Raw genomic sequence first — 15,297 nt, forward strand, 5'->3', positions numbered from 1 at the left:
TTACAACCTCAGAATGTCAACCACAAATTAAAATAGATAATAAATTCGATAACTAAATACCAAAGCATCAATTTGTCTCGTCACACAAGGTCATAATCTATTCTATTCCCCATCCCATTCGGCAAACAAGACAAGTAGGCATCCACGTCAATCATTGACCTTTGCCTCTTCCCCCAAATCCAAAACAATCACTTCATGTTCTCCTACAAATACAAACAAAATTCTCATAATTCCCAAACTCCACTTGGAAGAATGAAGACAAAGCAAAGTCAAAGTTCACGTCTTCAGTACTCTGTTTGGCCTGGCCTTGCTAATTATATAATGCCCCTACTTTAAGGCTTTAATTAGCTTAAACTAATCTCGTTACATCACATGCTGCTTTGACGCCGCCCTCTATAAAACCCCGCAATCATCCATAGCAACTAATTCACAGAAGAGTGAGTAATTTAGCTCCAAAGCATTCACACAGTGATGGATTTCGATGCAAGAGCTGGTAGTAACTCTGATGCTGAGATGGAGCTGAGGAAAGGTCCATGGACGGTGGAAGAAGACCTCTTGTTGGCGAACTACGTCTCTGTGCATGGCGAGGGCCGATGGGATTCTGTAGCCAAATGCTCAGGTTTCTACTCCATTTGCTTAGTTTCCATTAAGTTTCTAAGATTCGTGCAGAAATCTTAACTAGAGATGTGGAATAACAGGGCTGAGAAGGACCGGGAAGAGTTGCCGGCTCCGGTGGCTGAACTACCTCCGCCCGGACGTCCGACGGGGTAACATCACTCCGGAAGAGCAACTCCTCATTCTCGAGCTCCACTCTCGTTGGGGAAACCGGTGAGTAGTAGATGAACAAAGAGACGAGATTCATATAACCGATCATGAGTAATTTAAAATATGGCATGGTAGATGGTCAAAGATAGCGCAGTTGTTGCCGGGGAGGACGGACAACGAGATCAAGAACTACTGGAGGACGCGAGTGCAGAAGCACGCGAAGCAGCTGCGGTGCGACGTCAACAGCAAGCGGTTCAAGGACATGGTGAAGTACATGTGGATGCCCCGTCTGGTGGAGAGAATTCAGGCCGCTTCCGGCGGCCGTTGCGAAGCCTCCGTGCAACAGACCGCGTGGCCAGCGGAGGAAGGCACGAGTCTTGTACCTGTGGCAGACACGGCCAGCAAATCGAACACGGTCAATTTGTCGTCGGAGTCGTCCGATGCGGCCTCGGCGTCTAATTACTTTACCGGCGGCGTCGAAGTCGACGCCGCGTGGTTTCGGGATACTGCGGCTGCGGAGCTGAGTGAAGAAGGATGGATAGAGTCGCTGCGGAGTCCGGGAATCTGCGATAACTTTTGGTCGCAGGATTTGGAGCAGAGCGGGTGGGAGGAGTGCTGCCTGTGGAACATGGAGCAGGGGCTTTAGCAGACATGAAGAACAGAGCTAGCCAAAACTATGTAAAATGGAACTTTTGCTGTAACTTTCTTCTTGATGACTACTGAAGTTCGTAATTTCATCTGATTCTTTGAGCAAATTGTAGCGCTTAAACTGTTAATTTCAGATCTAATTGTAATTTAAAACTGCTATTAGATTCTATTATAGATCATTTGTCCATGAATATCATATATAGCAGTCCATGTCTCAATGTTTACTGAAGAAAAAGACCTTTTAAATTCGTGTCACGCCGTACAAAATTAATCGTATTTTCAAGCAATAATTCCATAATAATGGCTACCGTTCCCATGCCTCTTTAGAATGCCACAATTCAAGTGATGATTCCGGATACTCACACTGTTCCTTATCACTCATCTCGTTCTCAAAGGAAAAAAAAGGAGATATTTTGTGGAGTCTACAGGGTAGAAGCTTTCTAGATAAATAGAAGTAGAAGTAGGACTGAAGTTAGAGGAGATATGAGATATTTTGTCTGTTCTACTATTTTGTTTGGGTAGATTATAATGACATTGCACAATTGATGATATGACCAATCGTAGAGTTGACTCGGACATAATTACAAATGACTTTTTGTATTTTGCAAATATTATTTAAAAAAGCAAAATTATAAACAAAATGTCGAATAGATGTGAACTAAGCAGGCAGCGGCCTTCACATTTTGAAGGCCCAATCTAGGCCCAGGTTACACGGAGCCGAGTTTCTTGGGTTAAAACCTTTGAACTTTAAACCCAGGCACATCGTCCGGTTCGTTCGTACTCACACGGGATCGGCAGTGGGAGGATGGCGCTGGCGGCGAAATGCTGGATGCGACTCATCGCCGGTGGTGGAGGCGCTGCTCGAGCCTTCTCTCCGCCGCCGCTCCTCCCTAGGATTGCCAGTGTCAGATCATACCATGCGCCCATTTACGAAGGTACGGTAAGGTTAGGGTTTTGAGTTCGACGAGGAACTTAGACGATCGTTTAATCATGGGCTCGAGGGTATTGGTTTCTCAGTGAAGGTGGGGATTCCGGAGTTCTTGAAGGGGGTGGGAAACGGAGTGGAAGCGCACGCCGCGAAGCTGGAATCAGAGATCGGAGATTTCCAGAAGCTTCTCGTCACGCGAACCCTTCGCCTCAAGAAACTCGGCATTCCCTGCAAACATGTGAATGTTCTTTTCTTGTTTTTTTTGTAAAATCTCTCCTTCTCTGTCAAGTTTATTCTATCATTGTTAAAGGAATTACTGATTCAGTTTGGTTTAAGCTATCAATATCAGTATACACAAATGATATTCTAGGAAAATGGAGTTGATCTTGTTCTTCCAAGTTTCAAGATATGGCTCCATAAAAAAAAATAGGCACTCTTCTAAGGGAATCGACTGCTGTTCAAAATAATTTAACACTCCCATCTGAGACTTTCGTGAAGTTTTGACAATTATAGGACTACATCATCTGCTTCCAAAAAAGAAAAAAATCTGGAGAAGCTCAAGTTTTGCAAGAGTTTTATGCCCCGATGGTTTAGTAGCTGATCCTGATTAGGTGAATATAGCTTATGTGCTTTTGGTTTCTATAATTCCAGTGAGATTCATTAGGACCCTACAAGCTACGGAGATGAGTTTTCCTATGTAGTAGAAGGTTTAGACTTGCTCTCTAACTGTAGTGGTTGTTAATACACTGTCTATTGGTTCCACGGTGATGGTTATCAATACATGGATAGCTTTTAACTATAATAAGGGGTGTTCAACAACAGTAAAAGCTGGAAAAGAATGTTAGTAATATCGGCTCAAACAAGGACATCATAATGAACCTTAGAGTGAACAAGTGTGTCTTTCCAAATCAGTCTTTCCAAAGTCTAAATTTGAAATTTACAAAAGAGTCCATAAGAAGCATCAAATTTTGGTGTGAATGAGAAGGCATGTAGTAATTTGGACATTTGCATAATTTAAGTGATAAAATAGGAGATTTGGACCTAACCAACAATGTAATATATCTGAACTGTCTGATCCAATTTGGTTTAGTAAAATTTTGACTGCCTGGAAGTGGAAAATCTCAACATTTACTCTTAGTATTTCTATAATATTTTTGGATGGAGAGAATGGTCTAGCTAAGGATTAGGAATGCTATGTTATCACTCTTTTCTGTTTTCTACCCTCCTAATAAAACAAATCCTACCAATTTTACTGTTTATTTTCCCTATATTGTGGATCCTGATAAATTTATCCCTTGGTGGCATCTTCTTCAATTGCTTGAATGTGAAATTGAAGCACTTCTATGTTATTATTCTACTGTTGCACTTGTTTAATCAATTATCTATGATTAGATTTCTTTCTATCTGCTATTATTGAAGGTTGTATGTGAAATATCTATTACACATTATCACATGGGTATACATAGGAGTCATGATAAAAACCCTATTCTTAAAGTATTAATGTGAACTAAACTCATTACCCCTAGTAACCTATTGAAAATATTTTAACACTCAAGTTGAATCCTTATATTTATCGAAGTTGGTTATATAAATTTGAAAAGTTCTACTAAATATAAAGTGGTAACACTAACCGAGATCATGACTATGACTGTCAAATGAAAGCATAGTACTTGTATGCAGGTAAAAACGAAACATAAAAAAGTTAATAGAGCATGCAACTAACAAACTCTTAGAGCTCAGATCTGCATATGACCAATGATGTGCTTGACCTAAAATTAATACATCAACAAAGAGAGGACAAAGAGAGCAAGGATGAAGTGAAACAAGCATGAAGAGAAAGATCTCCCTTGAGTGAGCTTTTTCACAAAATTAGTTTCCTCTGCAATAGATTGAAGGAAAAGGGAAGCATTTGAAGGTTATGAAGGAAAGATAGTTGGCACAACTCAACTCTTTATTGGACATGACAAATAAGAACAGAACATTTTCTCCAGCTCCACCTTTTGTTGGATATAACAATATGGATATAAGATATTTTCATTGGTTAGGTTTTCGGCGGAGATGGAAGAAGTTAGTAGAAACCAATACTGGGGAGATTAAGCAAAAGGAAGTTTCTGCTGAAGGGATAGCTAATAGCATATTTGAAACAGTAAAGGAGAACTAAAACTAGCAAAAAAAAAAGGCAGAGCACACAAATTTGCTACACACTGAAGCAGACAGAAGGGGAGTAGATCTGGAGATTTTGGAAGGATATGATGCAGCAGAAATTGAAGAATGCCAATTCTGGCATGGATATGTTTGATGGAAGAGGCAAAGAAGAAGAGGGAGATTCTATGGGTAGCAATGCATGAAGATAATTTAAGGAGAAGCTTGCAAAGCGTTGGTGAGCAGCGAGGTGACCGACAGCAAAGCGCACTATTTGCAAGCTGGACATTGCCAAGTTATATCTGTACATCTAATAATAGTATTTTTTTAAATCTGGAAACAATTTCTTAAGGTTCGCAAACTTTCTGTTGTCACTTGTTGGCCAGGAATTATTGCACTGGGAAATTCAAGGACAAAGATAAAGATGTGACTAATAAATAAAGAGTATATAACTAACTGATATCCTTGTCTTGCTTCCTTACTCTTCCATGCATGTCAACTTCCAGGGCACCCATCTAGATTTGACCAGGATTTTGTCTTCAATAAAATTGAATATGACAGGGCATGTTGCTCTTATATTTTCCTGCAGGACCTGATTCAGATTGGCATTAAACTTATTTAAAATGCAATAATCTGCATTCTCGCAGTGCACAATAGTTTAATGGCGTAAAAGGATTCATACAACCGACCTCACCTAGTGGGAAAATGCTTGGTTGTTGTTGTAATCTGCATTCTTGCAGTGCTTATGTATATGCTTATTGTGTTGCTTGTTTGAATAGAAACCCTGGAATACCTGTATACAGTTCAACATCTTTATTGTTGTTTCAATTTTCAAAATGAGATCATCGTTTCAATTTCCAAAGGAGATGCAAATTGCAAATATGGAGCAAACTTAACATTCGTGCTTATTTCAGTTTCATCCGTCTGAAATATTGGAAATTCTTTTACCAATTGAATAAATGAATGTTGTTGATCCCTGAAAGTTTGTTCCACTGATTTTTGCTTGTGTATAATGCAGAGGAAACTGATTCTTCGATACACACATAAGTACAGGCTGGGTCTTTGGAGGCCTCGAGCTGAGGTTCAGAAATGAGCTCGGGGTTTAAATGTTAAAATTGGACAATGACAGCAACAAGTCTTCCTCAGTTCTGTAATCTCAGATGGAGTTTGATGAAAATACTTGTTCTTGTTTTAAATCTTCTTCAAAACCAAGGAAACTTGCATAAAACATCTGTTTAGTTTGCAGAATTCCATGACAAAGCGCACTAGCTGATTAGCTGTGATGTTTATTGTCTTTAGAATATGCAAAATCCTACTTATAGTATCAACAATTCTTGATCCAATATCAAGTCATCCTGCCTATGAAATTGAGCTTTTTATAGTATCATTGGCATGTGAGCAGCCGGTCTGATTCTTTTGAATTGACGGCTAAAGTTTATTGAAAATATCTATGATAGAACAATTTAAGTTGTGTTGTTCTAGAAAAATGACGTTTCAAAAAGAAATTGCTATTTTAATTTTTACCCATTAGCTTTCGGTATGTTTTTTAATTGACATTAGATAATTTTAGGATGTTAGATTAATTGTTTATTAAAAAAAAGTTTATTCATTAATTTGTTGAAATTGGGATTCAATCTTGGGATGTTTGGGAAATTGAAAAGACGTCCTGGCATTATGTGTTTATTGGTGGCAAAAACGAATATGTTCGTCCCAGTGTTTTCGTCAATTCATTCTAGGGTCAACACGGAGAAAGTAAATCACGGATGACTATTAGCTTTTGGAATAGTGACTAGCATATAAAGGAGGTATTTACCTCGGTTTTGTTGAAATTTGAACCCCAGACTTTATTGGTGGTAACACCTCATATGTTAGTTACTAGACCCATCCGAGGGGACTAAACTGTATGGGTAAACTTTTTATAGTGATCGATATCACCGCCGAAATGACCCCTTATCAGAAACCTCTGAAGGAATTTTTAGATGAACGGTACCACTTAATTGATAAGAATCTGTACAGGAGAATGCTCAAACCTGGCACCTCAGTCGCACAACGACATTATGTGCTTATTGAACTAAGATATTCTGCACAACGAGTTAATGATTAATCAAAGTTAAGGATTGATTCACTCAATGATCAGCACTGCGAGCAGTCACATATTATGGCTTGCACGTTCTGATGGCATGAAGATCTATTTTCTTTCTATAATATACTCTTTTTCTCCAGAACGAAGATTTAAATATCAATCTAAGCTCCTCTACTTGTTTGTAACAGCAAGTAGAAAGCTCAATTTCATAAGCAAGATGGCTCCGTATTGGATCAAAAACGCCTCTCCGGTGACAACTCGTCATGTGATAAACTTAACTGATGACGCATCATCAGCAGAAAAATGGGTGTATGGTGGTGTACTCTACGGTGGAGTTGGCTGGCCGAGGATTGTGGCATTGAGGACCAACTGTGTGAGGGGCAGAGTGGCCACTCTTCAGCTTTGTGCCAGAAACAAATGTCTCCTCCACACGCCCTACCTTCCTCCGGCCATCTATTTCCTTGAAGACGGCGACATAACCTTTGTTGGATTTGGACTGGACAGTGATGTCTCCACCCTTGAGGATGACTACTGCCTTTGCTGTCAAAATGCTGTCGACTTGGATCGTGCATTCACGGAGTACAGGGAGAAGAAATTGTGTCAACAAGAGTTCGATTTGAAAGATTGCATTGGAGAAACTGAGAGCTCAATTCCAAGAGACGCCTCAACGTGATATTCCAGTAAGTAATTGCGACGCTGAAAAGCCAAGAGGATCGATCGACGTCTACGTCTGTCACAGATTGGGTTGCAAAATATTAAACAAGTAGACGTGAGTAGTTGGTTTTGAATCGCTGGATTTCATGGATAGATAATTGGATTGCAAATTGTTCTTTAGGGATTTCACATTTATATGCTTAAGCCAAATGGGGCTATTTAATAGCCAATTTTTTAAAAAATAATTTAATTTTTGCAATACTTCAAACATGCAAAATCTCTAATAAGCATCAAGGATGCAGATGAGATGATTGAAGTTAGCTCTTTAATCGCCATTTCTGAGGCATGCATAATGAAACCGTTTTTTTAAAACTTTCCTCGCGCCTTTTGTTCACTTTTGGCTTAAATGCGAAATCCTTCAAATTCCTTTGTTTTGGCTGCTTCGCCTCAAATAAACTCGCCTTACAAAGAGTCAACTTCCTAAAATGCACCAAAAACATAATTCCGTTAGGGAGACAAATATTAAATAGCATTTCGGCTTGTGACTCAAAAAACAATTCAAAATTATTGTTTCCAAGATTCAACTAAAATTGCGCGGTAGTTAATGGTGTCCGATAAAACATGTTTACAAATATGATCCTACTAGCAAGATACATCTTCATCACCTTTCAATGAGAAACCCTCCAACTCAAATCGAACACATCTCTAGAAACATAGGTACCACATTAGATCTGAGTTTCTCAAAACCATCCAAGTACTTTAACATACTTGCCTAGGGTAAAGAGCCAGCTGCTTACAGGGAAATGCCCTCTGTCCTTTTCTTGAATTTCCATGTATGCACCCTGAAAATTACACTAGGAAGGATTAGAAAACCAGTGCAACAATATCCAATAAATGACTTGTATACTAGTCGTGATTCCTTTCTCAATGACTGACACTTAGAAACATCTTTCCTTGTCAGCAATCAGGTAATCCTTGTTGCCACACTTACCTTAAGCTGCAGCCAATACACAGCCCCATTCTTAGAAGTAGAATGTCTTAAGCATCAAGGAAGAAAGAAACAAAGACAAATACCTCCTAGTTTCTTTCCTACTTTGGAAGGTTCAAAATGCAAAATTCAACTCACCGCCAGACTCAATACTGATTAATAACGGCCGTATGCGTTCCCAAAATCTTCACGTCTTTGGCGCTGGAATTCACCATACCCTTCAGGTGGCCTTGAAGCTGAATAGTTATCGGCAGGGTACTGGTGTCTGCTTCCAGAATCCATGGGTAAGCTAGACCCAGCATACTGCAGATTCCTGGAGGATTGGTCGTATTCAACCAAAGATGGTTGGCTATATGCAGTCTGTCGTGTTTGAGACTGCTTTTGAATAAATTCCTGCCACTGTTTCAAGTGCTCAGTCCTTGTATCAGCCAGCTTCTTCATGTAATCCTCTCTAAGCTGCCTTATGCACTGCATATAATATGTGCAACTATTACACCAAGAGCGTGCCATTGTATAAATAAGTTTTGAGTTCACGCGCACACAGAAAACAGTAGATGGTTGTTTCATACAAGAAAGAAAAAGAAAAGGATAAAAATAAAAGAATACTAAATTATGAACTATCAAATAAGTATTTCGTCTCAATTACTCGGGGAAACTCACATCAATGCTAGGCTGAACCAAGGGACATTACTGTCAGATTTATGAATCTCCCATATGACTATCAGCTTGCCTTAATAAAATCAGAATACAAAAAACTAAGAAGTCAAACTACTGGTAGGAATGGTACATACTACATATGGATAGGTACAAACTGCCATTAAGAACGGTATAGGTTATAGAACAATTTGATTATGTTAAATATGATTGAATGACTACCCATCCCAAAAGATATCCTCCCTTTTATATGTGAGCAAGAGTGGATTCAGTCCAAGCCCAACTTGTGGAGTGACTTAACTAAGAGGCATATAATTTTTTACAATAGAGAAAATGTAGGATTCAACTACAAAGTCAACTGCACTGTTATCATGCTACATTTAAATGAGTAATCACTTAAACCAAATTTTTAGCAATTAGAAAAGGTCTGATTTATGAATTATGAACAATATGCTTTCAATTTTAACAGATCTAGCCATTTAGGTAGGCCTTCATTAAACAAGTTCAGGGATAAAACCAGCAAATGTGAATCAGTACAATCAAAATGTACCTATTCTTAAGCACCCAACAACGTTTTGGAACACGTATTTAACATGTATTAATCTGCAGTATTGATAACAAAAAACAGCCAACAAAGGCCTCATACATGGATCTAAGATAAGGCCTCACATACTGGAAGTTGATATGCGAGTATTTCAGGATTCTGAATCAAAACAGTAGCAAAGCAGTTCACAATTCAAGCATTCAACAACAAAGGAGATTTATTTATCACTTCTCTTCTCAACTTTACCATTCAACTCTCTCCTCCCAACTCCACTTTTCCATTGATTCTTCTTTATCAGCAGTTTCCTTCATATTCCATTTGGCCTTACCTTCTACTATGATCAACATGCATAATGCATATTTCATGCAGACAAAGTATTTAAAGAGGTTAAGGTTGTCAACTCTGATGTATGAACTGGGTCCATAGATAAATAATTGGATCAGTTACAGCCAAGATAAATTGAATATTTAGCAAAGCTACTGAAATTAGTAGGAACAATATGATTTTGAACCTTCTACTAGAGCTTTCTTTAAGGATGGAGAAGTAACCTGGCAGGACAGTTCAATGTAGGTTAAAGGGGGTTTTCTTTGAATATAAATAATAATCCATTTATTTTTGTATATTTGAAGTAGTTTTGAACTATCATATATTCACAATCCATCTAAAGGAGCACAAGCATATTTTAATAGCTCAAGTCATGCATTTATTGCATTATTTGAAGGAGCATTAAAGAATGTATTAAATTTCTTCTTTAACAGCATCAGATTAGGAAGAAAAACTACTAACAGGAAGCTAATAATTAACATGTAAACAAATTGAACACAACACTATTGAGAAGCATATACATGTAGATTAGGAGATAATAACTACCAGAAAACAAAGGTCCAAATATCTTTCATGTACATATGACAACTGCAAACGTGAAGGGATTTCTTAATAGACGCACAGTTAACCAATATGCTTAAATGATACCTCACGGTGCTTGTAGTTCTCTTCATCCTCTTCTTGAGCGTGTATTCTTGACAATTCTATGACCTCTTCCTTAAATTCCTTCTCAAGATCTTCCAAAGATTGAGAGTAACTATGCGAGTCATATTTATGCTCAGGAAGGGAATCTGTTCTCCACCTCTCAACATCCCAGCTACCTTCATGCAAACCAGTAAAATGATTGCGCCCATCAAAAGATCTAAATGTGTCCCGTCCAACATCTGGACGAAGAGGAGACTTTGAGTGTGTTTGGCGACCTTTTCCTCCATCATTAGGATAAGCTTCGGGAAATGAAGAACATGTAAGCAATTCCAGACTATAAATCCAGACTTGTAAGGTAGATTGATGCTTTATCTAGAGAGTAGAATATGTTTGAAGAGGGGTCAATGCCAGAACGATACACAAATCTCAAAGGGTAATCAAACCATAATAGGCTGTCCTTTCAATAAATCAGTCTGACCCAGAAGCACGGAGAAAATCACTTCATAATCGAACACATAAAGCTTGAACTTACCTCTTGCTGCAAAGGACAAACGCTAAATTATTTCATGATCAAACATATAGGATAATCTCTTAAATAATTGTCAAACCAGAAAGAAAACTAATGGATGAAACAATATGTTTTCAGGTACCAATATCTCTGCAACTGACAGAGAGATCCATTCCCTACCTCTTGGAGAACCCCTAGATATTTTATGTGGGTCTTGACGAACATGTTCTTCAGCCGGCCTTTCCTGATTGGCACTCCTGCTTGGGAAGCGTGATGCACTTCTAGGGCTAGAATGAGACCTTTGAGATTCAGAACGTCTTAGATGTGTAGATTTTGGACTTCCATGAGGTGATCTAATCTCATTTCTGTTTGAACTACTAGGGCTTCTCTGTCTATCCTTGCCATCCTGAATTGTTTTATGAACAGCATCTACCCCTTTTGCTAAAATTAATCGGTCTTTCCCACTAACAAATAGAAACTTCTCGTCCATTTTAATCTTACAGCCAACATCCATTTCAATTTGATTTATCACCTTCTCAGAGAAAAGGATTCTCACATTCTTGTCTCTAGCAGGAACTCTTTCAAAAAACTCTGCAGATTTACGGCTTGCTCCAAGTGTTGATGGACATCCCTAAAGGAAACATGGTAATAGAGAGGATTAGGCCTTTTACAGCATAAAAGAAAAATAAAAATAGAGTAAATGTCTGGCTTCATTAAATATAACAGAGCATGAACTTGAAAATATTTCCTCAACTTTTTACTTATACCACATGCTGTGAAATGTTATGTTTCTATAATAAAGTTAGATATGTAGCCAAAAGCTAGAAACCTTTAGAAGGTTATTGCTAAAAGAAAAAAAAATCCATAAAACTAAAATTTCTGCATTCTCCTTCCACTATTGCTGATTCTTTCCATAAAGATTAATTTTAGTGAGCTCAGTTTGCTAGCTACAAATGGAAGCACTCAATGAGGAAAAAGATATGTACACCCATTGTCTTAGTAAGCAGATGATCATATTAATTTTGAGTTGTTCTTGAAGAACACATTTTCAAAACAGCATACCTGCTCTTTAGAAATAAGAAGTGTGTCAGCTAATTATGTTTATGAAAAAAAATGAATGGAACAAATTCAGGTTAACTAAAAATGGTTACAGAGAGGAGGAAAAACGTCATGATAAAAACAAGTACACATTTTAAACCAGCTTTTGTACAGCATAAGGTGCCATAAAGGAGATATCATAGTTTGCATGACTCACTCCTCTTCTACCCCAGCTTTTCTGGATACCTCCTTAAAAATAAATAATTTAATATTGTCAGTAAACATAAGAATCTACTGAACTATTCTTCCTATAAACAAAAACAAGTACATTTAAAATAAAAGTGTTTGAAGCATACCAAAGAGATAGAACATTTTGGTTTCACAGGGTAGAATAAAAAGCAAAGTAATTCCGAATTTTCTGTCTAACAAGATCGGTAGTGATACCACAGTAAAGTTTGACAAACTCATCTGCAAGTCAGATTCCCTTGTAGCAACATCTTACCCAAATTATACAGCTTACCTGAGTAAAATGGCCTGACTCCCCACAAATCTTGCATATCATTTCTTCTTCTTTTCTTTTCTTCCAATTTCTTTCAGTTGCCTTAGCTTTAGCCTCCCAAACCTTGGCCTCTCTACTTGTAAAATCAGTTGGCACAGCATTAGGGTCTCGAGGTTCATCTTCCTCGTCAGAATGACTACCAGAAAGGGCCCTCTTGTTTGTATCCCCTTTCTGTGTGGTTGTATCAACTTTTGATTGCACCGGACCAGTATATGCCTTCCCATAGATTTCATTAAAAAGCTCATCATCTATTTCAGGGCTTGCATGTCTGGCCATTTTGAGAAGCCAACGAATTAAAACCTGAATCACAAATAAGTATGGTTATAATCTTCATTTGACATTTTCCAATCATCATTCTTCAACAAAAGTAAAATTGCTCTGCCTGATGACAATTGAATGACTGTAGTCACCTGTAAGATTATTTCCATCTCATAACACCCCATGGAAGCTTGCACAGCAAAAGCTAAAATTATATAATGAAAGCCAAAAAATGACTAAAGAGGTATTCAATTTCTAATAGTCAAATGCAGCGTTGTTTAATTTTAAACCAGCTTTAGTAACCATCACATTATGCTATATCCTCAAAAGGTTGGGAAATTTTCAAATTTTCCCAATGGTTTTCATTTGGGCTAATTCTTAGCTTTAATAAGTGACTAATTTAGGTGGTAATTTAGAAGGGTAAAATATGCAATTTGGTCCTACATAGGGAACAATTTAACTACAAATGAAAAACCTTGGGGTACTTTGACATTAATTAATTGTAATAGAGTAGCCTGAAAAAATTGTTAAACATTGAATGGTATTTTGAAAATTGCCCTACAAAGTTGCAAGAAAATGAAAACACAATGGTCAACGAATAATGTTAAAGTATTCCTTGTATTACAGATTAATCTTTACCAGGATTGTAAGCAATAATCATCACTTGATTTTCCAAGTCAAAGTCTATGTTACTAGGACTCATATATGTGTATCTGGCACATGTAAGGATCCATGTTACACTCATTATTTTTTTCAATGTTTGGAGTGTTTAGGACTGCTTTTAAGGATTCTGACTAGATTATGTCCAATTTGAGATTTATTAAGCCAATAGATTGTTGAGTCACATGTTGATCAAGTTAAGTTTGTCTTAGATACAAACCACATGTGAATCAGATTTTTGAGTGTTCTATAACTCAACTGATGGTGAACCAAAATGAACCAGTCTGCCTCCAAACAACAATAATAAAAATTAAAAAATTCACAAATCAAACATAGTATTTCAACTGCATTTACATACTTTGCACCCTTGAAGCTTTCTTTAGGCTATTAAGTTACAAAATACCTATCTATTTGGAATAATTTCCTCTCTCCTTCAAATGATTCTGGCATCAAAGCTTTAAATATATGTAACAACACTAGGGCTATCAATAGTGGATCAACAATACCATCTGACTACTACGCTCATAGCACTTTACCAAGCTCTTTTAAATTAGTTGTTTAATATCTTATTTTAGACTTACCCTGAAGGATTCTTTTTTTTTAGGCTTACTCAGCAGGTTATAAAAAGCCACATCCAGAAGCATTATGCTCTCAAGATATTAAAAAAAAAACCCTGCAATTCTCTATTCAAACTTTATATAAATCAATAAGGGCCTTCTAATTGGAGACCAAGAATATACCTTTTGTTGTATGTTTCAACATCCAAATTGTCTAATGCGCTGGATATGTCTGAATACAATTGAAACAGTAAAATAAAGAGAAAATTTTATAATACATCTAAACATTTGGATTATTTACTAGAACTAAAATCATTAGCTAAGCTAGTATTGTTTATGAATCACGTTTAAATAAACCCTATCTTCAACTGAAATGGAAACGACATTAAAATAATTTTACATACGCTCTAACTTTTTCTTGCAATGAATCTAAGCTATAGTTAATTTAATGTATTCAGAAAATAGAATTGATTGAAAAGTTGTGTATGATGAATAGTCAGTTGGTTCGTAAAAGCAAGGAAGTAAAAACACTCCAAGGATAGCCCTTCCTGACACAGATCATAGATTCTAAGAGAAATGGATGCAGCAACAAATTGACTTCATGTCAAGTCAAGACCTCTGACATTGCAGAAGCAAGAAAAAAAAACAGACGAATCGCAAAAGCATTAAAAAAAAAAAAGGAAGCAAAAGTGAAGGGGCATGAGGACAAATTCATACCTTGTAGTTAAAGATTGCAAATGAGGGCTTCAATACTTAGAGCACTCAAATGTTAAATGCTTCAAGTATATCGGTGCCTGATATCCTTGTCAAGAAGCGACGATGACAGAAATGACGAGATTACGGCGGGCGCTACAAGAACGGTCAGAAGGTCAGCTGTGACGGCAAGGGAGGAAGGAGGAGTTCTCGAAGGCGAGGAGGGCTGACGAAGCGCGATCGAGGAGCGGGCACTGACGGGGAAACCGTGGAAAAGGGAGGGCGACGATGGAACGTGGCGGCGAGCAGCTTCGATTGGGATCGAGTCGGAGTTTCGGAGACTGGAATTAGGGCAAGCATCTGCTCACTCATTTGTGTATGAACGTTTCAGCTTACGGATCGGGTTTCAACTAGATCCGATAGGTAAACCGAATCCAATGTAAACACCGTCCTGAATTCATCAAATTTGGGAAAGTTTTATTTTGGTCCCTAACATCTTGTTCCTTTATTTAAATATATAATTTTTAAAAATTGTGCTATTCTTGATTTTCTCGCCTAATCGGATAAGAAACGGTGACGGGGAAAGGTCAGGCCTGGAAACATAACTCAACAACGTGATAGTTCATTGGCGGAGTGGATCTGGAACCCA

The 15,297-nt window shown here is 37.7% G+C and overlaps 3 protein-coding genes across 6 annotated transcripts; 2 read left to right on the forward strand and 1 right to left on the reverse strand.

The window, feature by feature from the left end:
- The first annotated feature begins 430 nt into the window (after positions 1-430).
- On the forward strand, positions 431-1,519 carry LOC122016546 (transcription factor MYB2-like). Its single transcript, XM_042573883.1, has 3 exons — positions 431-619; positions 699-828; positions 901-1,519. Exons 1-3 carry the CDS (start codon positions 472-474, stop codon positions 1,409-1,411), a joined length of 789 nt encoding a protein of 262 aa, XP_042429817.1. The 5' UTR covers positions 431-471; the 3' UTR covers positions 1,412-1,519.
- Positions 1,520-2,172: 653 nt separating this feature from the next.
- LOC122017825 lies at positions 2,173-5,870 on the forward strand. The gene is made up of 3 exons (XM_042575531.1): positions 2,173-2,348; positions 2,431-2,579; positions 5,502-5,870. The coding sequence occupies exons 1-3, from the start codon at positions 2,219-2,221 to the stop codon at positions 5,574-5,576; spliced, it is 354 nt and encodes a 117-aa protein (XP_042431465.1). The 5' UTR covers positions 2,173-2,218; the 3' UTR covers positions 5,577-5,870.
- Positions 5,871-7,465: 1,595 nt separating this feature from the next.
- LOC122014841 lies at positions 7,466-15,004 on the reverse strand. Of its 4 annotated transcripts, none has more exons than XR_006120773.1 (8): positions 14,673-15,004; positions 12,442-12,780; positions 11,064-11,514; positions 10,908-10,913; positions 10,379-10,674; positions 8,347-8,676; positions 7,993-8,062; positions 7,466-7,700 (listed from the first exon to the last, which is right to left on the reverse strand). XR_006120773.1 is itself a non-coding variant. In XM_042571296.1 (7 exons), the coding sequence occupies exons 2-6, from the start codon at positions 12,754-12,756 to the stop codon at positions 8,365-8,367; spliced, it is 1,380 nt and encodes a 459-aa protein (XP_042427230.1). In that variant the 5' UTR covers positions 12,757-12,780; positions 14,673-15,004; the 3' UTR covers positions 7,734-8,062; positions 8,347-8,364. The 4 variants fall into 4 exon arrangements, 2 of the variants coding, with proteins under 2 accessions (XP_042427230.1, XP_042427231.1); XR_006120774.1 differs by lacking the exon at positions 7,466-7,700 and adding an exon at positions 7,734-7,925; XM_042571296.1 differs by lacking the exon at positions 7,466-7,700 and having other exon boundaries at positions 7,734-8,062.
- Between the last annotated feature and the right edge of the window lie 293 nt (positions 15,005-15,297).

Source organism: Zingiber officinale, chromosome 8B, assembly GCF_018446385.1.
Source record: "Zingiber officinale cultivar Zhangliang chromosome 8B, Zo_v1.1, whole genome shotgun sequence".
NCBI lineage: Eukaryota > Viridiplantae > Streptophyta > Magnoliopsida > Zingiberales > Zingiberaceae > Zingiber > Zingiber officinale.

Bases quoted from the DNA above. Each gene is read 5' to 3' on its own strand.
- LOC122016546 (XM_042573883.1), top strand. From the start codon at position 472: ATGGATTTCGATGCAAGAGCTGGTAGTAACTCTGATGCTGAGATGGAG. The intron at 620-698 runs GTTTCTACTCCA...GTGGAATAACAG, and splicing joins TTCTGTAGCCAAATGCTCAG to GGCTGAGAAGGACCGGGAAG. The intron at 829-900 runs GTGAGTAGTAGA...ATGGCATGGTAG, and splicing joins CACTCTCGTTGGGGAAACCG to ATGGTCAAAGATAGCGCAGT.
- LOC122017825 (XM_042575531.1), top strand. From the start codon at position 2,219: ATGGCGCTGGCGGCGAAATGCTGGATGCGACTCATCGCCGGTGGTGGA. The intron at 2,349-2,430 runs GTACGGTAAGGT...TTGGTTTCTCAG, and splicing joins CCATGCGCCCATTTACGAAG to TGAAGGTGGGGATTCCGGAG. The intron at 2,580-5,501 runs GTGAATGTTCTT...TGTATAATGCAG, and splicing joins TCGGCATTCCCTGCAAACAT to AGGAAACTGATTCTTCGATA.
- LOC122014841 (XM_042571296.1), bottom strand. From the start codon at position 12,756: ATGGCCAGACATGCAAGCCCTGAAATAGATGATGAGCTTTTTAATGAA. The intron at 11,515-12,441 runs GTAAGCTGTATA...TGTTTCCTTTAG, and splicing joins AGTCAGGCCATTTTACTCAG to GGATGTCCATCAACACTTGG. The intron at 8,677-10,378 runs GTATCATTTAAG...TATTATATGCAG, and splicing joins AGAACTACAAGCACCGTGAG to TGCATAAGGCAGCTTAGAGA.